Consider the following 27,049-nt stretch of genomic DNA (forward strand, 5'->3'; position numbering starts at 1 on the left):
AGAGAGAGAGAGAGAGAGAGAGAGAGAGAGAGAGAGAGAGAGAGAGAGAGAGAGAGAGAGAGAGAGAGAGAGAGAGAGATCGCCTTTATTATACACAAAATGTATTTTACACATTAAAAGAGCCCGGGCAAAGTTGTAGCTATCATTTACACGAGCCTGAATAAACACAGTCTCAAAGTTAACATTTTTTTGATCAATTCATTTTTTTTTTATTTTACCTTTTTATTTATTTTTTTTTCTCTTTGAAATAAGTATACAAAGGTATTGAGAATCATGGACTTAAAGACATGAATACCAAATAAATCACTCATGGATATCTTTATTTTTATTTGTATGATGGATATCAATCATAATCAGCACGAGATCATTCCTTCCTCTTTCGTACACGTGGATTTTTTACGTGCATAAATTCAAAAGTATAAGAATTGTAATTTTTTAGAGTAGTGTAAGGGTGAAAGAAGGTGTGGGAAGCTAAAGGAATTCAGTTATGGTAGTTGTTAATAATTACAGCTGATGAGTCATTGTCATAGCGTATTGATATTGCATTGTAAAGGAGGAGGAAATGAATATAACAAATTTCGTGTTTCGGTATTTTTTATCCTTGTTGAAATGCAGAATTTAGGATGTTTCAATTGCGTTAAGCTGGGCGGGGTTGAACTGCATGTGTGAATATACAAAACACGTAACGCACCGCTATCTGTGGGAATAACGTGCGTTAAACTCTACAGAAATTCCCTGGGGCACCTGAAGGTATTCATTAACTTTCCCCAGGCCATGTTATGAGTTGTTTAAGCTCAAAATAAAATTATTCTTTATGTTTGTTTGTAATTATTGAAAACGGACACATGATAAATTAGCATAACCTTGCGGCAATGAAAAATTGCCGATAGTTCAGGCAATATATATGCAGATTTTATGTATGTTATGAGGGAATTCGAGGGGTAACTAAAGTTTCATACAAGAATCGCCATCTTGTAAGAGTTCCCAAACTTTCTTTAATTTTGATATCGGTATAGTTATTTAAACAACCAACCGTGTAACAAATGGTGAATTTATAGATTAGAATAAGTTACTGCAATCCAAAATGGAAGCGAACTAAGGCAATTTGGATGGTTTGATACATTTCTGGCACGGTAGCCCGCTAACGAAGTCTCGATATATTTAGGTCAAACGGGGAGCCGACGTGCGAATCCGGAGCCAGAGGGGAGAACTGTTGGTCACGGAACAAAGGTAGGCTTACCTGCACAGTCCTTGCATACATAACACTTGACCAAAATAATGTGCTGTATGGAAGTTGAATAATGGGGTCATTTTCCTTACCGGTCAATCGTGCGCCTGAACTTGCACATTAGTTGCTTTAAATAATTAAATCAGACTGAATATTGAAAAAAATTCGTGTATGTAATAGTAATTTAATCAATTCTAGTTTAATAACCGAATGTTGATTAAAAATTTACGTTTTAAAGCACGCCTTTGAGAGAAACCTCTTATCATAGACAATCGGTAACATTTTGAAATACGGTAAAATTATAACTGGTATAAAATCTATACTGTGAATATCTGACGGTAATTCGATCTTTCTTTGGATGAGCATAACCTTAAAATCCTGGAATGTGCAGTAGACAGTCTCGATTGAAATGATGTCGTGGGAACACCTGCTTTGTGGTGAAAAGATCGACCAATCGCTGCAAACATTGCAACGTCTGCGCTGTTCCATTCATCTGGTTGAAATCCCATAAATGAGGGAATAGTAGTTAACCCGCACGTGGTTCTTTATATTTCTGACACATATGGGTAATGAAATTTCATTACTTTACGCAATTTTGGTAATATGTCTCATCAAAAAGTTTAGACCATCATACTGTAGTATGTATTCAACGTGTATGTAAACATGAGTATGTGACCTTACTAGGGAAGTAAATGGAAGAGCTATTAACTATTGTTCTCACGGTGTCCAAATGCAAATGTGAATTTCCCACGGGTCTGACTTACTTTACAACTGTTATTTTCCCATCGTAGTGATGAAATGAAAATCTAATTAACATACAGACTAGAGAACGTTTCAGAATTAGAAAATGGAGTGGACGAGGAAATCTAACGTGGAAAGTTGCGTACATCGAGTTTCAGGTCTATTTGGGGATAAATATTTATTGTGCGTGTCATCTTGTGTGAATTAGCGAGGACTTTTTATAGCATCTTATATGGGACTTGGTATATCTTACTGACTCAGAATTGATTGAAAATGAATGAACAACACCTTTATGTTTCCCAGGTATGTTTTTAAATGCGTTTTGTAGCCTTAAATTAATCGCATTTTTTAACGATTTAATGCCGGTTGAATAGCCCCAGTGCGACCGTTGTTAATCTGAAAGAATGTAACAGCTCTTGTGTTTACTCATAATTTCCTTCCGCGGTGCACAGAAACCCTTAAAATGTGGAACAAAATGGTGGCAGAATTGGGAGCGTGGGAAAGGCACCTTGTTTGTACAGCAAGAAACTGGAGACGTTTAGATAACTTCTTACATTTCAAATTTTCTCCCACCACTGCTAATGTGTGTCTTTGATATCTGAAGTCTATTAAATTAAGTTCATTTCTTTTTAAACATTTATTTGATGGACTGAAAATATATCTAATTCACATTTTTTAAAGGTTTGATATCTAAATACATGTGAATTTCATATGAACATGAAATCTTATATTATTATGTATCTTTCATACATTTATATGCCAATATGTTAAAAAAGTTTATATTTTTTAATCAAAGTTCTTAAAGGAGATAAGTGAAAATTACATTGTTGAGATTGAGATATATTAAACAGGTTGAGACCAAACTCCCAAATGGGATATAATAGCCCAAATGAGATATAAATTTAAAGTGCAAAAAATAATTTTTTTAATTTTAAAGTTTTTGATATAAATCCGCATTAATGTGAATCAAATGCAACAACTCTTAGTGAAGAAGTTTTTCTATATGTCTATAGTTTGTAAGATTAATCCCCAAGAAGTTTTGGATATACTGAGGGATCAATCTCAATAATAGTACAGCTACAGAAAAAGTTGTTTTAATTACCAAAAGTTGTTGTATTTCATCTTTTCTAATGCAATTTATATCAAAAATTTCAAAATCAAAAATTTTTTTGCACTTTAAATTTATATCCCATTTGGGCTATTATACCCCAAATGGGCTATTAGATCGCATTTGGGAGATTGGTCCCAACCTGTTAAAGATATAAGAGAATATATGCTAGAATGAATTAATTCTATTTGGAAATTTTTTTTTAAAAAAATGCAAAAAAAACTTATTTATCTAATGTTAGGATTATCACTGCAAAAAATATTTTATCTTTTTTTTTTTTTTTTTTTTATGATATTATTTTCATTGTTACAATTTCAATTATAAAGAAAAAGAAAAGATTGCGTTGAGCGAAATTTTGACATTTGCTCATAAAAACAGGGTTATGTTTTATGAATAAATTGCTTCTGTCATTTGAGAGCTGCTGCATAAATTACCAGAACCATCAAATTTTACAGATTTCTCTGAAATGGGGGGGGGGGGGGGGGGGTTGTTCCATATTATGTAATCCCTGTAACAATAGAAAAAGTCAGGCTATGTACTTGTTTTAAATCTATATAATGATTTGTTTAGCTAATATACATTTGTCATGGTAAATCTGTATTGTAATATTTGTATTAGTATACATGTCATTGAATGAAAAAAAACCCAAACCATATGAGTACTCAGAGTAATTAAACCTATTATACATGTAATAGAAAATTAAGATTGTATATGCATGAAAGGTTACAACCCAAAGTTTCAAGCCAATGCAGTGATGTTGCAGCATTTTGTGGGTTATCTCAAATTTTTACACTTCTGAAATATTGATGATCATATTAATACGAAAAAAAAAGCTTTTGGCAAAATTTTATTTGAGTTCCGGGTACTGTACCAGGTAACATTTAAAGCTGACTCTAAAAACCACAGTCATGAATAGTTGATTGAATGATAAGGTGTAACAATTCTAAGAATTGAGGCTGTGTTAATGAAACAATATATGAATATTGATTAAATAGGATGTAACAGAGAAGTGGAATAAAATTATGCTTAAAATTGATTCTTATAAATGTCAGGGTATAAATTATGGAAAGCATTATTAAAAAATTTGAACACCTGATGCTGTGGGCACATGACCAATACTGTCAGGCAATTGATAAAAACCGAGTCCTATTAGCAGTGACTTTGGCGGTGTGTCAGCGTTGACTGACATTGTGGCAGCGTTTTGACAGCATTCTGTGACAGAGTATTGAACTTACAGTCGGTGCTCTCTTGTTCTCTAACCAGTGTGTGAATTCATAATCGGTTGCATGACCTAATTCAAGGTTAATTTAAATTCACATTACACCTTGGCTGGCATCTTAAAATAGCAGCCAGGTATTGTGTCATATGGCAGGCAGCAGCTGCAGAAGGCTCCCAAAGCCTGCACTGATCTCCTCTGTCAATTCAGAGAGAGTCAAAAAAAGATAGGGGTCATTTTGACATCAATTGTATTTACATTTCCAAACCTTTCGTTCCTCCAAGAGGATATGCTTAGTTAATCCGGTACAGTGGGTACTTAATGGAGCTCAGGTTTTAAGACCATGAAGTAAATGTGTAAATGGAGTTTAGATTTACAGTAGTTCAATTTGTCGTTGTCTGAGATGTTATGTGTTTGTACCGAGAGAGGAGCATTGTCTGTATGCAGTGGTCTTTGCACTAGCTCTAGACATTCAGACAAAGAAGAAAGAGGGAAACAGTGTTTATTATTTTTTTAAATGTGCATCAGATTATTCTAGAGTTTTCTAGAGACTAAAATTTGAAACAAGTCAAAAGATCCACAATTTAAACTTTACCCAGCTAAATCCAAATTTTTATATTAACAAAATTGTCACTATGAAGGTAAAGTTGTGTCACTTAATAATATATTTATTTCAGTTCAACATAAATATTTTAATTTAGGAAATAGAAATGGAATTTATGAAAGATTTAAAAGGTACACAATGCCATGAACCTTACCAGTAATGAATTTTGAGCAGCCTATAAAATTCCTTGACAATGATTTTAATGCTGTGTTTTAGATTAAAGTAGAGTCACCAGAGTAAGCTCGTCATTCAGGGACAGTCCCTTGGACCTTGAATATTTAACCTTGTATCCACTAACAGATGAGTGAACAGACCCAACAGTTCAACACTTTGATCTTTTCCTTCTTACAGAGCAATAAAAAGGAGCACTTAATTTTAGAAAAATGAAAATCATTGGGGGGTGGGGACTAAAAAAGGGTGTTAACCGGAGTGCCAAATAGGGAGAATTTCAAAATTGAATGCTTTCATTTTGTTTTAAACATATTTTATTGAGAAAAAGTTAATTTAAAAAGGTTTAGATACAGTTTCTTGCAACTTGTTGGATCTTCTCCTTTCTATAGAATGCTTTCTATGAAAAAGACAATAGATAATTAGATATGGGTGATGTTAAGATATCCACATGAATATATTGTGTATATTGCTTAGTGCATTTGTCTATATGTGGATGTATTAGCAAGTGGATGACAATTAATAGAATATCGGGTATCCATATAAATATATGAGTACCAAGTACCAGTTGTAGATTTGAGTACTTGTATGTGAATGTGGATGATGCTGTACTTTATAATGTGGAATTGTTGTGTACATGTGGACCATGTTGTAATACCATGTGGATGGTGTTTTGTAGAATGGTTACACCTACAGTGTTGGACCCACTCAACAGTCAAGCCACCTAATGAGTTGCTCCCAGCCACAACAAAATGGCTCCCATACAGGCCACGGCTTTATGCATCACAATGCTGGCTACACTCTCCACCCCCCGGACCGACAGTATGGGGGTCGGGCGGACCCTGGCCCCTCCTCCAGGGCGGATTTGACCGGTCACATGGCACACGGCGGCTACGAGAACCCCATGGACCTGTCCAGTAACAAGCCAGGAAATCCCGGTCGGCTTGTGAAGGAGGAAGGTCATCACCATGGTTACCTGGCTGCTATGGGAACCACCCCTGTATCTGTGGGAATCCCAGATCATGTGCACAGTGAGTTTTGATAACAGGGTGGAAATCTGATGAATTCAATCAAACAGTCATGTGCTGTGGTAATTAATATGCAAATTGGCCTTATATAGTTTAAAGTTTTACTTTAAAGCAATAAGAGCTGTATTTTTTAGAATTTTATTTTGCTGCTAAAACCTACTAGTATGATAAGTCTGTATATAACTGAAACTTTTATGATAAATAAGATTTGAAAACATCATGAATTTTTGTCAATTAAAGGAAATATTCTCTTCTAAGGAATATATAGCAAATCAATTTTTGTACAGGATGACAATAATTCAATTTTGCTCCAATTAATGCTTCTTAACGGCCTTTTCCACAAAAATATGGCTAACAGAAATTTAAAAACCATGATATTTTTGTCATTTTAATAGAAAAGAACATTTTAATAAAAATAAAAAAAAATTAACTTAAAAAATGCAGCTCATATTGCTTTAAGGAAATCTTAGTTACTGTTATTCCCCTTAATTCCTGTGACTTGGTATTGGGATGATGCGCATGGTATTGGGATGATGAGCATAGTATTGGGATGATGAGCAGACATTCTTATTGTTAGATTTTACACAAGTTCATATAATAGAAAGTGAAGAAGTGGCTATATAGGTTTTTTTTACCAATCACTCTGTATACTTTTAAGTTTAATTTGTTCTTTTAATTGAGGTGGTTTTTTGGGGAGGGGGGGGGGGGGCAGTAACCTTGCTTCTTAGATTGACCTTATTTTGTTGACAATCAATACTAAAGTAGAGGAGGTCAGAGGGACTGTTTGTATAGTGGTATAGAACTGGCAGCTGACTGGTCTGGGTTAGGGCAGTGTTTCTGTGTTCCCCTCTGTCTGTTGTGTCTGGGTGACACGTTTATGGCAGAGCTTTATCGCTGACTATTGGTCCATTGGTCGGGACTAAGCCAGGCAGAAGACCCGAGATTTACTGCAGCAGAAGTGGGGTTTTTTTTTAATGGTCCATGATGTGCTGTCTACCTGAGAGGATGGGAATCCTGGGACACGTACAGGTGTTACCAGATTATAAATAATCAGCTGATAACCTGACACAGGCTCCTGATAAGGACAACAGCTCTGTTCTAAAGTTGCCTTGTCTCAAGCCTTAAGATTCTGTCGTGTAAATATATGAACCCCTGCTCTGATCAATATTGCATTATTTTGAGTTAAATAGCATTTCTGCCACAATTAATCAATTTAACGAGTCTGACACGGATAGGATCAAATGACCGTGTTTGCCGGGGCAGAATTGAGAAATTTCACACAATATCTGTAAAATCCATAGTCCTACCCAGATTTTGAACAAGGCTGTAGTTTTTGAAATCACAAATTATTGATGATAAAGAATATTCTGTAGTCTTATCTTATAACAATGGCCTGAAGGCCGGATAGTAAGACAGTAGCTATACAGTACACTATGGAGTCGTCCAATTTTATGTTTGAGGATTTTTCCAACTACATGCTGATGGGTAAGAATTGGGTACAATTTATGGTTCCTTTTTAAAACAATATTCCATCATCACTTGTATTTTATTTTTCAAAGATCAAGTTAAACTTGTTTAATGAATGAATTTGTTTGGATTACCGATATTTAAACAAACAAACATTATTACATTGTATACAGTATTTCAGTACAGTAAAAAAAATGATGATACAATTTTTATAGGAACAGATTTTATGAAAAATATAGTAGAATACTATTCATCCAGGAACTTTTTTTGGTGTGTATGACCAAGTGACCGAATTAATCTTGGAGAATTGTGAAGATCAGAGAAAGAAAGAAAGAATGAATAAATTTGAAATCCTTTGAATAATGGATACTTACAAAACGATAAAATTATTAAAAACAAAATCTGTATTGTCGTGTAAGCTGACTGTCTGCCTGCTGTTTGTGCACACATTCATATAGGGTTTCCACTGCTGAGAGCCAGGGATTTACTGTTTATATATAGATACAGATTGCAGGGGATGGTCCACCATGCCATGTGGGCAACAGCTGATCCAAGGATACTTATACTGAGTTCTGAGGTGTCCTTTTCTATTACAGATCCATCACACATTGTGGCTGGATCTCTCACCCCTCCCGAGAAGATCAATGGTGACCCTGGCGCCATGGCCACCAGCAGTCCCCTCAGCATCACCACAATGACCCAGGCTATCCCAGCACCCCCCAGTCCCATCTCAACACCGTCCCCCCTGTATGCCTCCAACAGCTATGTGGACAGAGGGTGAGTAAAGGAAAACCTGGCACCAGGAATATGTAATGGGTAAATGAGACTGAGATAAAAAGTGAGCTCATAAAACTTTTATGGCCCAGGGGAAAGTCCGCCAAATCATACCTCACCCAGGGGTAGGGTGTAGTCATATTCACTAGGGGGGTCGGGTGCACAGGTATTTTAAATTTCTGTGTTTGATTTTTTCCAAGAATCGACGATCATGCTTAGTTTTAGTATTTGGGTGATTTTAAGTTTATAAAAGACTGTTAGTATAGCTTCATTGATGACTGGGGTTCAGTGAGTGATACAATAGGGACCTGCCTGGGTGTGTTGTAGATAGTTATCCGTATTTACCGGTATACATCAGCTTTTGATCATTGATGCCCAAGTTCATGTCTCTCTTCACCGTAAGCTCTAATTCTGAGATTTGTAGTGCTCCGTGTCTTGATATTTATCTTGGATAGTGGTTACTTTTTGGCATTTTAAGCCATAATAGGCGAGAAAATAATTACTATCTAAATGAGGACACAATTACCAACTGTTTAAAAGAAAATCTGGTAGATTTAGGAGTGATATGCTGTGAATACAGGAGCATGGCTTATATACTGTGTAATTATGCAGCATAATGTGGCAAATTTACATGATTATGGAATGGTAACTGAATTTATGAATGAACACAATATTAGTTGGCCCCATTAATGTAAGAAAACACCATTACACTGCACTTAAATGCATTTCTGCACTTTGTCAAAGATTTTCGGCTGATAATTCAGAAATGATTAGCATAATGGCTTCAGATAGGGAGAGGATGAAAAGAAACCAGTGAGATAAACTTTGGATGTCAGCCCCAGCTGTAACAATTTCTGTAGATAGTGGAGGGATATCAAGATTGCCATCTATTTTCAGTTCTGCCCCTGTTATTTACCTGTAAGAAGTGCCTGCGCAAATATTTTTATGTTTAGCCTACTTTTGGACGGAAACAGGCTTTTATAAGCTTAAGAATTTGTCTATTGATTTCCCCAAACTGTAAACACTGCCTGCTTTAAATGTCTTACAAAAGCCGACAGAGAAAACGCTGCCACTTGCTATTATATTTCATGTTCTTTGTGAATGAAACTTAAAGATTAGGTAAATTACTGGGAGGGGGAAAGCAGGTAGTGCAGGTAAAATCCAGGTGATTGTTATAATCCACCTGAAGTGATTCCACTCGATACACATCAGGAACAAATTAAGCACTCGCGTAGTGTTAATGCTCAAACAAACAATCTTCTGACATTTGTCAATATTTCATCGTATATTCCTCATGAGAGTTTTTTTTTTTGGGGGGGGGGGGGGGAGGATTGGGGTGATAGATGCACTGCCATTTGTTTTCTATTGTGCTACAAAAAAATTATTGTTTAAGTATAAGTGTTAAATTGATTTGTGTATTTTTTTTTTTCAGTTACCAGGACCAAAGACTCACAAAGTAAGTCAAAAAAGAATTTCCCATAATTTGTCAGGAAAGGATTCTTATCCAGTCCCTTATAGTGGGGAAGGGATCGGGGGTATAAGTAGGAAATCCACTGTTCTTCTGCCCATACAATTCATTTTCATGTCAGATATGTAACAAAAGAAAAACAGGAAGCTCAAATCTAGTTCAGATAAAGCCTTTACTTTTATCATCTTCATAACCTTGATATATTGTTTGTCCAATATAAAGGTCAAGTAACTTGTGTCCATCTCTTTGTTATGAAGAAATATTCATGTGAATCTCTTTAAAATTTCAGTTTATGTAAAAAAATGTTATTTTTAGAAAGCATTACAATGGACACAACTTTATTTAAAGAACAGGTTTTATATTTGCTATTATAACATAAGTTTGAAAAGAGGTTCAAAGCTTCAGAATTTTCTTCATGATTTTAACGGAGAAGAACACCAATGCTTTAATAACATGGAGAACATTTCATGACAAGTTGTTATCTTTGACAGGGAAGCCATGAGGAATTACCTAAAGGATAGAGGAGATCAGGTCCTGGTGATATTACACGCGAAAGTGGCCCAGAAATCCTACGGCAATGAAAAGAGGTAACCTCCCCCCACCCCCCAAAAAAAATTACCACACACACGCACAATGAAAGCCGTGACACACAACAACTAAATATACACACACAACTCCCAAAAATCCCAAGAAAAAACGTTATGTTTTAAGGAATTGTACAGCAACATAAACAAGATAATAATACATCAAAACCATCACATATCACTTTTATAACAACAAAAGAACTAACATTTTATCACAGAAATTCCATAGCAATGAAAATGTACACATAGATACTTGTACACTTTTAAGACCATGGGTTCAATTCTATTTTGTGATTTAACAGATTTTTTTGCCCTCCCCCCTGTATATACCTCTTTGGAAGTGGCTGGAAACGGAAAAAAGAGGCCATTGAAGCGGAGGGTGGAACGGAACAGGACTCCACCACGTGTGCTTTCATGGGAATTGGAAACTCCGACCAGGAAATGGTGCAGCTAAATCTGGATGGAAAGGTGGGTTCTTCATGACGCTGTCCACTGCCTATTAATACCTGCTATGGTCACATTTAGATACCACATAATCTTAATTGATACATTTGATAAGTACATTGTGGTGCAAAGTTGTGGAATCTGATGGAATTTTCCTAATGATTATTGAAAAATATCAAGAATTTTTTTTTCGTTTTTCTTTGCAACTGAATGAAAAGTAGAAGAATTTTTACAAACAGTGTTTTTCAATTTTACAGAACTACTGTGCAGCAAAGACTCTTTATATATCTGACTCTGACAAGAGAAAACATTTTATGTTGACTGTGAAAATGTTCTTTGGAAACGGACAAGATATCGGTGTATTTAATAGCAAGCGGATTAAAGTGATTTCCAAACCATCAAAGAAGAAGCAGTCCCTCAAAAACGCAGATTGTAAGTGGAAACTGAGTGACCATGGTTCAGTCAAAACATGTAAAGTCATCCACACATTGATATAAACACATTCATATTTAATAATTCCATATAGATAGTTTTTCATAGATCTATGCTATTTTTAGAAGGAGTTACCTCCCGTTGGCAGCTATGTTGTAGATCAGCATGCCTAGATTCCTTCATTATTCAACCAATGACAACTTGTTATACTGGGCATTTTGACTGTTTTTATGACAGATTTACATTTGTTAGGCCTCCTTTAATTTTGTGATTGTGATATTGTTTGGATTTCCCCCTCTCTATTTCTGCCAAACTTGTTTGAAAGGGGTTGTTAAAAGGGGAAAATTCACCAGCTTGACCAACAAAACCTTTCTGCTGATAAACTTATAGAATGTGTGGAAAATTGCAGATTCAGAATTGTAAATGCATGGTAGTGAGAGACTGAATTTTAATAGCCCTGCCTATAGTTATTAGTGCGTTAATTCCGGTGATGAAGGTGGAACTAGATAAATCCAGTACCAACAAATAAGTGTGTCAAAAACTCTCAGGTGATGTTGGCAGAATTGAATGACAACTTTGATTTGGAATTTAATTTGGTATTTGTATTGCAAGTGAAAACAAGGTTTTTTCTTTGTTTTTGTTCTGGCTAATTTTTTTTTTTCAAAGTTAAGGTTGCTTAAATCAGCAGAATTTCAGAAAAACAATTTTAAGCCAATATTGAAAACATAACTGAGAAATGTTTCATGACGATGGTGAAATTAACATTCCGGGTCACAAACAATAATTTGTGAATGCTTTTTCAGTGTGTATTGCGTCGGGAACCAAAGTGGCATTATTTAACCGGCTTCGTTCCCAGACAGTCAGCACGCGATACCTACATGTGGAGAATGGGAATTTCCACGCCAGCTCCACTCAGTGGGGAGCCTTCACCATCCATCTGTGTGAGTATTGAATCCTAGGGAGGGAGCAAGGTGGGCAGAATGGATTACTAATCGAATCCTAGGGAGGGAGCAAGGTGGGCAGAATGGATTACTAATCGAATCCTAGGGAGGGAGCAAGGTGGATAGAATGGCTTACTAGTCATTGCCCAGACTAATACAATGTATTTAATGGGTTGCTTGATACCATAAAATATTGACTTATTTTAATGATTTGGTAGGGACTGATGAAGACTGGGTTTTAAGTGCAGATTACTGGCTTTTTATGTGAAAGCAGATATCTCAAAATAAAGTCCAAAGTTTCTAGGAATACTATGAAGTCTTGCATCCAATTTTTTTAAAAAGATCAAAACAGCCTTTTTTTAATAAAACGAAATTTTTTTATATGGAATTTTTTATGGCATAAACAGAAATTGTTGGGTTTATGTTATTTTTAAATAAACTTTTCTGCATGGAGTTAAGGTGCTTATTTCCAAGAGCAGCTTTTTATCAGGAGCCATGGCTTATGTTTGAAAATTTATATCTACTTATAAGGTTTTAATAGATCGCAGAATTTTAAAATTGATTTTTCAATACCGTTGCTTAATGAGCTTTTTTGATGTTCAGTGAATGTTTAAATATGTAAGATATATATATGCAAAAAAAATAATCCATTAAAATTATCAAGTTTTAATTTTAGACAATTTAGTATGTAACATTTGGTTCAGTATTCAATTCCTTACATTTGGTTAAGCATTCATTTCTTTACATTAGGTTAAGCATACAATGGGTTTAGCATGTTAAATGATGGGAGAGCATGTTTGTTTCCCCATGTAGTCAGTGTGATCATTAGATGTTTACAGTAGTTTGATATTTTTACAGTGGATGACAATGAGAGTGAATCGGAGGAGTTTACAGTCAGAGATGGCTACATCCATTATGGTTCTACCATTAAACTCGTCTGCTCAGTCACTGGAATGGCACTGCCTAGACTTGTAAGTTCATGATGTACTTGTACTGTAAATCACAGTTATAGGATCCAAAATTTCATAAGACATCTTACTCACCATAGATATCTCCTGTAAACTTATCAAAAATAAAAGTAAAAACTATTGTTCGTTGAGAAATGAAAAAATGGTTTCACAAAAAAAATTATATATTGAGTTTTCTCAAAAATAAGATTTTGAAATAAAAGACGTCTTAAAAAGACAACTTAGGAGTCAGGGAAACATAGCAGTTTCTGGACTTGCAAGTTCATTATACAGAGATTTAGAATACTAAGTCATTTATAAATAGCAAACTAAGTAGTCAAATGGTTGTAATGATTGTTGATTGGAAATCAATATGTAGACTTTCACATGTAATTCATCATCAATGTTCTCAGCAAGTTCATAAACACCAAGTGTTGACTATGTGTTGACTTTATTTGTTGATAGAGGCGTTTTCAAACAATAAGTGTTCACCGTGTCTTACAGATAATTCGTAAGGTGGACAAGCAGACGGCCATTTTAGACGCTGACGACCCCGTGTCCCAGTTACATAAGTGTGCGTTCTACATGAAGGACTCGGAGAGGATGTATCTCTGTCTGTCCCAAGAACGCATCATTCAATTCCAGGTATGTGTACAACTAACAGGTTCTCCCACTGTATACAATGAAGTAAATGGATAACAAATAACTCAAACATCTTCTCTACACAAGAGCATGTGCATTCATAATAACCTAGTTCCTCTTCCTTATTATATTTATTTGATTTAATCCAAGAAAATAAGTCACCTTCGTAGACAAATCCCCAATAGTGACACTGAAGAACAGTATGATTTAATGAAATGATAATTTTGTTGACATGCTTTTTTCTCTAAAGGCCACACCCTGTCCCAAGGAACCCAACAAAGAGATGATCAACGACGGAGCGTCCTGGACAATTATCAGCACAGACAAGGCGGAGTACACGTTCTTCGAGGGGATGGGTCCCGTCAAGTCGCCGGTGTCTCCTGTACCCGTCGTCAACAGTTTACACGTGAGTAGTTTCCTCATCTCGTCTCGTAGGGCCACACTAATATAATTTCTTGTTAGTTGGACCCCACACACTCGTATTCAAATAAAACTACACTAATTATATTATTAATTTCTACATCCAGGAAATTTTGCACTATTTCCTGTTCTATTTCGCTCTATTTTTAAATAGTGTTAATTTATAAATCAGAATCAAGTAGAAAAAATATATATTGTAAATATAAATTTACCTGTGTACCGCCTAAAATCTTTGGCTACAAAAAATAAGAACTTTATTATTTAATCGCTCGCCCGCTTGTACCTTTTTTCACTGGATGTCTGACAAACAAGAAATTATATCTGTGTGGCCTAATGTATTTTTCATCCTACATGCCTGTACTGTGCAGTTGTTCAATTTGAGGGTGTCAGATTATCACATTTCTTGTTAAAGTATGCTAACATTAGTTTTACCAGTAATTTCACACCAACCCTGTATTTTGACAATAGCTTACATTATTGGATTCCAGTGCAATATTCACCCAATCTTCCATATTGTTTGCTTTGTTCATTTGAAGTTAACTTGTTTTTATTGATTTTGGTTCTATGTTGGTTTGACAGTTGAATGGAGGAGGGGATGTAGCCATGCTGGAGCTGAGTGGGGAATTCCTGGCCCCCAACCTGAAGGTGTGGTTCGGTGAGGTGGAGGCAGAGACCATGTTCCGCTGTGAGGAGAGCATGTTCTGTGTGGTTCCTGATATCTCGGCCTTCAGGGCCGGCTGGAGATGGGTGCGCCAACCTCTGCAGGTAAGCAGACTTCTAGAAGACAGATATGTTTCATTGCTATATCCTATCAGCTGTTCGATTTTATAATTCGTATCAAGAGATAAGGGCTTGAGAGTCTTGAGATTAAATTAAGGTTGTGCAGACCAACTCACAAAAAAATATAAACAAACTTAAGCTTCAATAAAAACGTTGCTATGCAATTCTGTTTTCAAGCATTTTTCATGTTTTTGTAATTTATATTTAATAGTAACATGCATTTGAAAGAGTTGTCTTTCTTTGACAGGTGCCTGTTTTGTTAGTGAGGAGTGATGGGATTATTTACTCCACGGGTTTGACCTTCACCTACACCCCGGAGCCTGGCCCCCGCGCCCACTCCCGGGAAGTGGACCGAATCATTCAGCCGGGCGTGTCCAGTCCGGACTCTACCTCCACAGCCAACTTCAGCAACCCCTTATAGTGCCTTGTCCCGTCTCGGTCCACCGACCGGAAAACTCTCTAACCAATCATGTGATATTTTTGTATTCAGTGTCTGTGGTTCTGTGTCCGCACTGTGACTGGTGACTCTCGCAGGAAGTGAGAGCCCACACCGAGGCTGGGCTTTTAATCACGCCTTGGTGTCTCATCTTGTGACATGTTTTAAGTTCAAAGAGAGGTCATTGAAACTATATTTTTTCCAGGGTTATTTTTTTAATTTCTGTCATCACCACACAATGTAATATGTTAATTTAAACCAATGTGAAATGATAGACTACATTTATTAAGTCTGAACATGATAAATTTGTTACAGACCATTATATTGCTGACTTGAATTTGCTGAACTTTGTATATATTTATGAAGTGCTTTAACCATGCAGGCCTGTATCGTATTCTGTGCTTTTATGTTGATAGTGCTTTCATTTTGTTACCATAGAAACGGTGTCACGAAGTGACAATGTCCCTGTGTGGTGTACATTAGAGGAGTGCCAGTATTTTGTTTGACGTGTACACCAACCATTGCAATATTATCACCTCTTACCATGTACCACCGCCATATCAATCAATCATCATACGTCTGTGAAAGGTCAAGACAACGGACATCGCAATATCTAACACACTAACGGTATATTTGTTACCGATTCATCCATGTGCGTTGGTTTGTTCTTGGTTTGAAAGATTATGTATAGAACGGGGGACGCGTCGTGCTCTGTTGATCATTATTTGTTGATCTTTGTTAGACGTGCTTTTCCAGTCAATCACATGATATTGAGTTTCTACCCATCATGCACCTGTTCTGATCTATCAGTTCTGTAATTGGGGATTTTCCACGTTCCCTAAATTCCCTAAACATGATCTGTTTAAGAAATACAAATCGTTTTGTACCAGGGTCAGTGATTGGATCAGTTTTCCAATGAATACTTTCTTTATGGTGTATAAGATGTAATTACCCTCATCTGTAAATTTTTCACATTTACAGCATATTGTGTCACACAGGTTTTATGACTGAATTGGGCATTGACAATTGTATCTCTATTTTTGTCTTTCTTACTCACTTTAATATCAGTAAAATAATGATATGAAATGATATGTTTCTGGACAACACTGTACAAGGTTCATGTTTCTATATCTCCATGAGCTGTTCAGAGACTCGCTATGTTCATATTTCTATGAGAACTGTTCAAGGGTCGGTGATATGTTCACAGGCAGCTTAACCACTGTCAATCCATTCTAGGAATCTTCCTTTTGTATCTGTCTGAATGTTCCCACTTGCTTGGTGTATTTAATTTTATCCCTTGTATGCTGCAACACTAAAAGGTTTTCGTTTCTCTCTTGTTCTGTTTTCTCTCTTATGAGACAGTGTTTGTAATTGACGTTAAATCCAGAAGTGACTGTTCTTTTTCTAATAAGATCAGTTTTTATTTCTATAACCATGTGGCACTCTATATGCAGTCTTTTATTGAGCTTTTCCCTGTTTATGTTTGTATTCTCACGGGGCCAAATTTATAATTTTAATAGGTAAAAAAAACCATTTTGTAAAATCTGTAAAACCTCTTGGCATTTTTCCTTATTTTACTGTAACACATCCTGTGTATGTTATTGCTGTTATTTTTTTCTGAACTACCAATAAGGATTGTTACTTTGTGTGTTCTGAAACCTTTCTTATTGTTATGACAATCACCAATTACTGTTCTCTTCCTCCTTCATCCGGTCATTTCTCCCACTGACTACTTGTCAGTGGTCATTGGGAGGTAGTTCTTGTACCACTGTCAGTGAGGTTTTTTTTTTTTGTTTGTTTTTGGGGGTTTTTGTTTTGTTTTTTTGTTTTTTTTTTTTTTTTGGGGGGGGGGGGGGGGAGGTGTCTCGTATCACTGTCAGTGTTTTGGGGGGGTTGGTTCTGTTGCACTTAAGTCTGTGATTTGGGGGGGGGGGGGTAGTTTTCTTGTACTAATGTCAGTGGTTGGGTCTGTTTGACCATTGTCAGTGGTTGACAGAGGGTAAAATCTCTCACAGACCAATTGTGAGTGGTGGCTATTGGGGGGGGGGGGGGGTAGTTCTCTTGCTGACTATTTGTCAGTGGGGGGAGGGAGTTAGTTCTCTCGCTGACAATTTGTCAGTGGTTGTTGTGGATTAGTTCTTTCATGAACCACTGTCAGTGGTGTAGACCTTTCACTGCCTGGGCGGCCCATCTCCTGTGTTTTTCTGTCAGTGGTTCTCCTCAAGTGCCAGTAGTGAATGATTCGCCAGTCATCTATAAACATCAAATAATTGTCTGTACATGACCTGTTTATTTGTACAATTAATTGTAGTTACTGAATAAATACCTCAATAATAATTAAATAGCAGTTGTTGTATGTAAAATTTGGAGTATTATAATAACACACTTATTAACTCGGCTGAGTTACATGAGTAGACAAGGGAATATTTTTAGGCTCAGCTGATCGAGCCAAAATCTCAGACCTTCCTGATTATCATTAATATATCCTTCCTAAAAACTCGACTTCAACCAAATTATGCACATTATTCTAAGGAATGTGGGTGAGTTTCTGACAACATTTTTGTGCAAGGAAGATTCAAGTATCCAGAACAGGTGGAAGGGACCACAATGGTGGTTCAATGGTGGTTCAAATTCAATATAGAATAAGCAGGGTAGAATTTGTTTGATTGGTTCTAAGGCAAGTAAGAGAACAAGTTTGATTGATTGTCCTGTTTGGGCCAGGAAAGAGACACGATGGGAATTTGATTTTTTTTTTGGGGGGGGGGGTGATGAAGGGGATACCAGGACTTTATAAGAGAGAGAGAGAGAACAGTTGTTTATGTGTAGAAAGCCTTGATTTGTACAGGCAGTGTGAAGAAGCTGAACGTTTGTACGGACAGCCTTGATTTGTACAGGCAGTGTGAAGAAGCCGTACGTTTGTACGGACAGCCTTGATTTGTACAGGCAGTGTGAAGAAGCTGAACGTTTGTACAGACAGCCTAGATTTGTACAGGCAGTGTGAAGAAGCTGAACGTTTGTACAGACAGCCTTGATTTGTACAGGCAGTGTGAAGAAGCCGTACGTTTGTACGGACAGCCTTGATTTGTACAGGCAGTGTGAAGAAGCCGAACGTTTGTACAGACAGCCTAGATTTGTACAGGCAGTGTGAAGAAGCCGTACGTTTGTACGGACAGCCTTGATTTGTACAGGCAGTGTGAAGAAGCTGTAAGTTTGTACGGACCATGTCTACTCAATGACAGGAAAAATCTCATAGAGAGTAAATGACCTCTGAAGAGTCAAAGGGATACAAATGGTGTTCATTTTTTTTAAAAAGACATATAATAAAGAGACTTCATAAGGAGGTAATGATTTGTAAGATAAACTATAAAAAGCTTCATCAAGTCATAAACCCCGGGGGTCAGAAAAGTCCAGTCAAATTGGGGTCAATTTTTGAAAAAAAACTTATTATGAATATTTTCTCACAAAATCATGAAGTGACAACTTGTTTAAGCAACGTGGAAGCAAACTGGTGCACAGAATAGATTTGATAAAAACAAATGCAGTGAAAAAAAGAAGACGCAACATTGTATTAATGTCTATTGTAAAAATTTTCAGGATCACAGCTGGTGAGTGCGCGCTGATCAATCCTCGTCAGTGACCTTTTGTTTATTTTTTGGTCACCATGGGCTGTCGTCTGCATGTCGGATTCATTTGTAGGCTTTTCACTTTCTTGTAAATGCATGACGGCATCGTTTTTGAAAAAGGGAAGGGGCAGACTTAATCGAAAACTTGACAAGTAAAAAAATAATAATCCACCAGTCTTTCAATTCTTATCCCCATGGGTTGTGACGGGAAGGGAGTACGTACTAAAAGCAATAATCATAATTTTAAAAATGCCAATCTTCAAAAACCGAGTTGGGGAGGGTACATTAGTGCATATATATATAGTACTTATGGAGAAGGCTTACACAGGCATTGCCTGCTGCCTAATCCTTTTATGTAAATATATATTTGCATAATAAAATATGTTCAAATCAAATCATATATATATATATATATATATATATATATATATATATATATATATATATATATATATATATATATATATATATATATATATATATATATATAAAGCTTCTATCATAATCATATGTAAATTTTCCCTACACAATTTTCAACATGCTCCCATAGAAGTGGAAGGAAAGGGGGCAATTCCTTCATAATTCAATTTTCAATATGTAATTTTTTTTTTATAAAATTCTGTCCCTTGGAAAAGTGGGGGGATGGGGAGGGGGCAAGGAAGGGGGAACGCCCCCCCCCCTCGATGCCATATACGCCTGCATCAAGAACAAACCAGCCGTCTAAAGTCTAATATAAATGTAACGAATGTGTTACCAAACGGCTTTTGTAACAATGATCACATTTTTAAAAAAAATTAGTTCACTTTAAACATTAAACAATTGAAGTCTTTTAATTTCTGTGGATAAACCCAATAACCGAGAGTCGATGTCATAAACCACTATTGAAATTTGTTTTTTTAAAGAGACCCATGGGCTGCATTACTCATCCTGGCATCAATGTATACTCCTGACCTCACATTTTACCTATACGCACTCAAATATTTCTTTAGCTCTAAAAACCTTTTTTAACATCAAAAGGAGCTCGATGTTTAACTTAAATAATGTGGAGAAGAAAACCTTTATAAACAAGATATATGTACTTTATTACGTTGTCTTGATATTTTGTATTTGATACTGACGGTTTAAGCTTTTCTGATAAGTTATGGCTATATTGTTGTTCAGGTGAGCGATGAGTTCCTGGTTCCATGTATGTCCCTCTTGTACCCAAAAATTTGGTTTGAGAGAATAAACTGAACTTGAGCTTGAACTTGGAAACCATCGGGCGTGTTGTGTCCACGGATCGTCTCTAAGCTCCCAATTACGTGATCATCGCCAACAGAAGATCATACGTACATCGTTTGCACTAGTAATCCCCGTAACCCACATTAAAAAAAAAACTACCCTGGCTATATATTTATTAGAAGGCAGGAATTATTAAATTATATATAAGAGAGAGAGAGAGAGAGAGAGAGAGAGAGAGAGATTTGTCAATTGCCGATTGCGGTCATCTACCCGGTCAGTAAATATATCGATGAATCAGGTAACCCTTGTACATGTGATCGGTCAGTGGTACCCAGCCTAATCGCCCGGTTATTGATTGTAAACTTAATACATACATATTCAATGTGTACACAATAAACCGAAAGTACAAAGCCGGAAAACCAACGCAAGCGTCAAAAATAGAGCAGAACGGAACTCCAACAAAAACAAAAATAAGTGACAGATCATGTGCAGCTCTTGAACGAAAGGGAAGCCGCTTTTTAATGCATACTTGTGAACGGGACTTTAAGATGTCTTCCTCTGCTACTGTTATGTCGTCGGTGTCCGGGGGTAGTCCTGACCCCCCGGGAGGGATGGGTCACCGTGCGAGACACCAAAGGCGGGGGGCGGGGCTGGAGGCCTACTCCTGTCTGTGTGGGTCCTTTATCCTGGTCCTCGTCACTCTTCTTGTGGTCTTCGTTGTCGGAATCATCAGGTCCAGGTAGGTAACTGACCAGATAGATAGATACCTGTATCAGAATCAGGCTCGGGAGGGGGAGGGGCTCTCAGCGACTAAAACAGCTAGAATGTTGTTTGTAAACAACTATTTACGTATCTTCGATTACGGTCACGGTGACAGATATATATTTTCGTTAATTTTTTTTTAACTATGATGGGCCGTGTATGGGGGCATGTATACATGCATATATATGATTAACAATAAGTGCATGGTTCTAACAATATACATATAAACGTATTATTTAATTATCAGCTGAACATTCTGATCAGCTGTTGAATACTGCTTGTTACTGTTCACTATAATCTAACTTCACTATTTTCATCTTTAAATAATAAAACTTGATGTAAACGAATTCTCGTTTATTGTTCAATTTGTTTAGAAAATAGCATTGTATGTGTGACAGAATTACTTCATGTGGAATATTCCGTGAGCGAGTATTCAGGCATACATAATATGTGACTATAAATAACCTGACATTTTCCCCATCAGCGATGGATTTATCGTTGACTAAGTCTCTATATTAAAGTTATAAGTAAAGGTGCTTTTTTAAAAAAAACCTGTCTATTCCTTTGTATTCAGCGGGCTGCGCTAGCTTTAAGGCTGACAATGAATATATAGGTCCCGTCCGTTCTGGATGAACGAAGATAGCAATCGCTGACGTTATAGAGCCAATAAAGAATGGGGATCGATTTAATCAGGCCACTGACCCCCTCTCCTTTATGCGATGCCCTCAATCCACCCCTGATAACTAGGTGAAAGCAATACACTGGCTTTTGTTGCTGGTGGAGAGAGAGTATATATATATATGATCATGAAGATGACACAGGTCGAATCATACCAACACAAAACAGGGGCCGTTCTCTTGCTCCCTACTACTTAATTTAATTCAAGGTAAAATTTTTAGATATTCAATTATTTCAGGAAGTTTTAACATCTCCTGTTTTCCTTTTATTATTTCTATAATATCAGAGATGGAGAATTGTTTAATTGATATTGAGTGGAGAATACTAGTATGTTAAATGGTTGGATACGTTATTGACTTTATGTATAAATGGATAAATTCCTGATGCGACCCGAGTAGAATGTTTTACTTGAAACTTGAACCATCATAAGTGGTTTATTTCCGATGGGTTAGTGTGGAACCAGAGTAATTAATTAATGTCACTAATATTCAATGTGTACATTGTGAATTATTTGTATTTTACAGAAATAAACTTAGCTTTTAGTTCAATACGCTAGGCTTGTAAAATTCAAACGTCTTTTTTCAGGGTTTATAGGCAGAATTCTGGTATGGCTTGGACTTGGTTTATTCTGTACTTAATCTGTTTGGAATTATTTTTTTTTTATCTGTCAGTCAATGGAAAATGTACATGGACGATATGCATTATTTCGTAAGAACTTTGATGTGTAGAAATAAGAAGATATCGTGGAAAATACATCGAAAAAAGAGAAAGGTCACACTTATCATACTCTGTATTTGACACCCCCGTTCAGCATTGAGGGCACCTGTTTGGCGTCATCATACTCAGTGATCATGACCGACTAGATATCTAATGACACTAAAATATCTAAGCATTGTGTAAATTTTCTTGGTTTTAAACTTTAATTCTTTTTTTCAGTATGTCGGAGGACGGATACGAGATGGGAAACATGGTGTTCATGGCGCTGTGTATCGCCATCATTGTTATGCTGATCGTGACGTCACTGGCCTGTCTCTGTATGTGTCAGAAACACAGCACCAGTCCCGACCCAGAGGGGGGCGTCCACACTGTAAGTGTACATACATGTAGGCAGTATGTAAATACTGTACAATGGAGGGGCGTCCACAATGAAAGTGTACATAGGCGGTATGTAAATACTGTACAACGGAGGGGCGTCCACAATGTAGTGTACATAGGTAGTATGTAAATACTGTACAACGGAGGGGCGTCCACACTGTAAGTGTACATAGGTAGTATGTAAATACTGTACAATGGAGGGGCGTCCACACTGTAAGTGTACATAGGCAGTATGTAAATACTGTACAACGGAGGGGCGTCCACAATGTAGTGTACATAGGTAGTATGTAAATACTGTACAATGGAGGGGCGTCCACACTGTAAGTGTACATAGGCAGTATGTAAATACTGTACAATGGAGGGGCGTCCACACTGTAAGTATACATAGGCAGTATGTAAATACTGTACAATGGAGGGGCGTCCACATTAATTATTGTACATAGGGAGTACGTAAATATAAAACTGTACACTAAAGAAGCTTTCATAATAAAAGTGTACTTCTGTAGATATCCGTATACAACTGTACAGTGGAGAGGGTGTGTTCAGTTTTATCAGATATATTTTTACATGGGAGGAAGGTCAGAATTCGTCTCTCGTGTAATATTTACATGGGTGTGTTAGAGTAATACAGTTATAATATGTGTTTTTCATATACATTGCGTGCATATTGAGACATCTCACAAACAGGTGCTCGTATCAATGGAGGGAATATATTATGTTCCTATCATTATCATCATAATATCGTACATACCCCACTACTTCGATTAATTTAGATATATTGATTTATTTCATATTCAAATTTTTTTTTTTTTGGGGGGGGGGGGGGGCAATGATTCAAACTTTTACGATGATTCAAATACCTCATCATAAGATCACAAGGACAAATATCATCAATATCTCGCCAAGAATAAGATGACTGTACCAGTATATAGCACTTGACATACAAATTTAAAAGATACTTTCTCAAAAAGGGCTAAAGCACGTGTACACCATACGGTCTCTGAGTAGGCAGAGAAGAAAGGGGGATTGAAGGAGAAGGGTTAATATAAACGGCCTATGGATATGAAATATAAGATTTTCAACATTAAAGAGATGGGACGATATAATGTATTGTTTTAAGAATCATCTTAGATATTAGTAATCAAGATGTTATAAGTTTATATCTGATAGTATAGTTTGTGACGGACGTTAGGTTATTTTGAATGTATTCGTCAAGCGGTCTCCTTTGATCTTTTTCAGAAGACTGGTTCCAGTAGAGGCGGCGCTTACTACATTGTGGGGTGGGACATGAAAATCCTCAAACAATCCGGTACGTACAGGTCATTGCCCCCCAACCCTCCCCCTCCCCCGAATTTTCCAATGCCGATTTTTTAATTATATAGGTCATATAGACAATAGGTCACATAAATTTACTAGTACTGTAGCACGCATCTAAAGCGTGGTGGATTATAATTTGGTGTTATTTAAAAAAACACGTTAGAAGTCTTAAATTCTGCTTTTGTCTGGCGGTGTTTCTGTCGGTTCATCGAACGGGTACAGGAATAGAGTACAGGAATAGAGGTGTGGTTTTTACTGACCGGGTACAGGAATAGAGTACAGGAATAGAGGTGTGGTTTTTACTGACCGGGTACAGGAATAGAGTTGTGGTTTTTATTGACCCCAACCTCAAGGAGTGACTAAGTGTGCGGCATAAAACAAAGTATAGGAAGTTGATAAATATAGCTCATATGTAATCATTTAATATTATATAATGGGTGTTTATGTCAAATTTTGTATACTTTATGTCATCTATGGACAACTTATTATGTATCTATAAACCACTTCATTTGACGTCTTGGCAACTATAAAACATTATTTTATGATATCTGAAATTTTTTGACATTTTAATTGTACATCAAAGGACAACAAATTGAACTTTCAAACAATTTTATTTTAACATTTATAGACAGAAGTCAATTGACAAATTAGTAGATACGTGTATTTATAAAGATAATCTGATACGATGAAGTTATAACATCTTAAAAACACAAATTATAGTTTAAATACCTATATATATATATATATATATATATATATATATATATATATATATATATATATATATATATATATATATATATATATATATATATATATATATATATATATATATATATATATATATATATATATATATGCTTCAATAATATAGGGATGCAATGCAGCATCCATGTACAACTGGATTAACATTTTTTTTTTTTTAAAATTCAATATCTTTCAAAATTAGAGTAGAAATGTTTGAAACGTACATTGCGCCGCTTTAGACAAGTTGAATTGACGCCCATGGCTTATAATTGCACATTCACTGACAACTTTATTCAACATATACATGTATAGACAACTTATTTCAATATCTGTAGATTATTCAATTCGACACTTGTTATAAACCGACATCTATAAAAACAACTTTGCAGACAGCAATAGACACGGCGTTGAATAGCTTCTCCTTCTCTAGTAACATATTCTGTATACAAGGGCCACCTGTCCTTACATTTAAAAAAAAGTCATTGAATGGCGCTCTCATACAATTTCAAAAGATATTGAAGTGGAAAATGAAAAAAATCACGTGATTGCACTTATGAGATTTCATCAGATTGGCCGAGTAATTGTTTTCTTATATATACTTGATCGACACCTCTTCCACTCCAGTCTGTCATCTGAAGCTATTATTAGAACTTTATATCTGTTATCTTTTTGATCAAGAACAAGGTCAATATGACTAACAGCAGAAATGAACTAATTTATTTTGATATGGTATACATACGATTGTACTACACATGTATTCTCACAGCTATTTGCACTACATATGTTAGACCGATGTAATATACATGCGTAATTTGTTTTTATACCTGTAGGGACCGACTGTCCAATCTGTTGGGAAAGGATGGACTCAAAGCAACAGCTGAAAGCAAAGCTTGTCTGTCAACATGGTAAGAAATGGAGAGAAGTGGGGGGAGGGGGGGGGGTAGTAGTTCTAACAACTGATAGATGTATCAGTAATAACAGAACTGTTATGATTTTTTATTTTTCAGTTTTCCACCATCATTGTTGGCAGAATTTCTCCAAAATGACTACTGCGCCTGCCGTCTGTTGCCCCCTTTGTCGTGCCACACCCATCAAATTCCCGGGGGTAGAGCGACTCAAGTCAGACGTTAAGATCCTCGTAGATCGCTTCCGCTGCTTTAAACGCAATGATTTCCCGCCAGATGGCGATACACGTAAGTGGCCAAATTAAGATCAAAACAGATAGTAAATCTTTGCACGTATCGCACACTATTATATGCATGAAACGGAACCGGTTACATAGATATTGGCAAAACGGTTTTTATATCAATCTTGCATTGTAAAGTTTATGTTTTAAAATTAGTTAAACACGCATTTATTTTTATTTGTTTTGAATGTATTTTATTATATTTAAGAAATATTAAGCCTTAGGACAAGGGGGGGGGGGAGAACTCATTGTAAACCGGAATTTGTTATAAGGAGTTTCGGTGCAATCTTGTTTTACTGTATATGAATGTATAATTTATCTTTTCATAATATGCAAAGCGAGGCAATTCTGGAATCTCAAGCTTTAGAATTATTTCTTGCGATAGAAAAGCTAAAGATATCTCTTCAGTAAAGTTATAGTTACTCTGCATTGGTAGCTGTTGTTTCTTTATTGTATTGATATATTACAGGGGTAGCCATGATTGATGTTTGAGGTCAAAGTTCACACCAGATTGGTCATCCATAGCCTTACATTCCAGTCTAGTCACCGATACTGAGGGACCGGTTTCGCCCGGGGGTCAAGGTAGTCCCCAACGGACACTTGAATTGGTGCTGTTCCAAATTTTGCACAAGAGCCTTTACAGTATAAACATGTATCTTGTTCACTACTTCGTTACCAGAAGCTGCCATTACAAATACGCATTATCCCGGTATAAACTGTTTCAGGAGTGTATGTGTTTTATTTATACCCAGGGTACAAGTATACCGATATGTTATGATCTTTAACCATGCATGTCTATAGTACAAATACTCAGAATGTGAGAAGGGGTGGGGAGGGGTTTGCTTACAGCCTCCATATGTACACAAGCAGTCGTCCACACAGGTGCCATGTTCAATGGTTGTACATCATTCCAATTTTCTGCTTTTCAACTTTATTTTATACTTGTATATACATACACTGTTATTTTTGAAGAATAAACTTTGTTACTTTTT

General features: G+C 36.3%; 2 protein-coding genes across 3 annotated transcripts; both read left to right on the plus strand.

The window, feature by feature from the left end:
* The first annotated feature begins 635 nt into the window (after positions 1-635).
* Positions 636-17,232, plus strand: LOC128186393 (recombining binding protein suppressor of hairless-like). Of its 2 annotated transcripts, none has more exons than XM_052856218.1 (13): positions 636-1,230; positions 5,745-6,096; positions 8,157-8,337; positions 9,767-9,790; positions 10,294-10,389; positions 10,689-10,854; positions 11,088-11,262; positions 12,066-12,203; positions 13,062-13,174; positions 13,655-13,795; positions 14,043-14,198; positions 14,792-14,977; positions 15,240-17,232. In XM_052856218.1, exons 2-13 carry the CDS (start codon positions 5,793-5,795, stop codon positions 15,411-15,413), a joined length of 1,854 nt encoding a protein of 617 aa, XP_052712178.1. In that variant the 5' UTR covers positions 636-1,230; positions 5,745-5,792; the 3' UTR covers positions 15,414-17,232. The 2 variants fall into 2 exon arrangements, with proteins under 2 accessions (XP_052712178.1, XP_052712172.1); XM_052856212.1 differs by lacking the exon at positions 636-1,230 and adding an exon at positions 2,014-2,272.
* A 3,463-nt stretch (positions 17,233-20,695) lies between these two features.
* Positions 20,696-27,049, plus strand: LOC128188092 (uncharacterized). The gene is made up of 6 exons (XM_052858907.1): positions 20,696-21,011; positions 22,649-22,799; positions 24,047-24,116; positions 25,702-25,776; positions 25,879-26,064; positions 26,527-27,049. Exons 1-6 carry the CDS (start codon positions 20,794-20,796, stop codon positions 26,547-26,549), a joined length of 723 nt encoding a protein of 240 aa, XP_052714867.1. The 5' UTR covers positions 20,696-20,793; the 3' UTR covers positions 26,550-27,049.

Source organism: Crassostrea angulata, chromosome 1 (assembly GCF_025612915.1).
Source record: "Crassostrea angulata isolate pt1a10 chromosome 1, ASM2561291v2, whole genome shotgun sequence".
Classification (NCBI taxonomy): domain Eukaryota; kingdom Metazoa; phylum Mollusca; class Bivalvia; order Ostreida; family Ostreidae; genus Magallana; species Magallana angulata.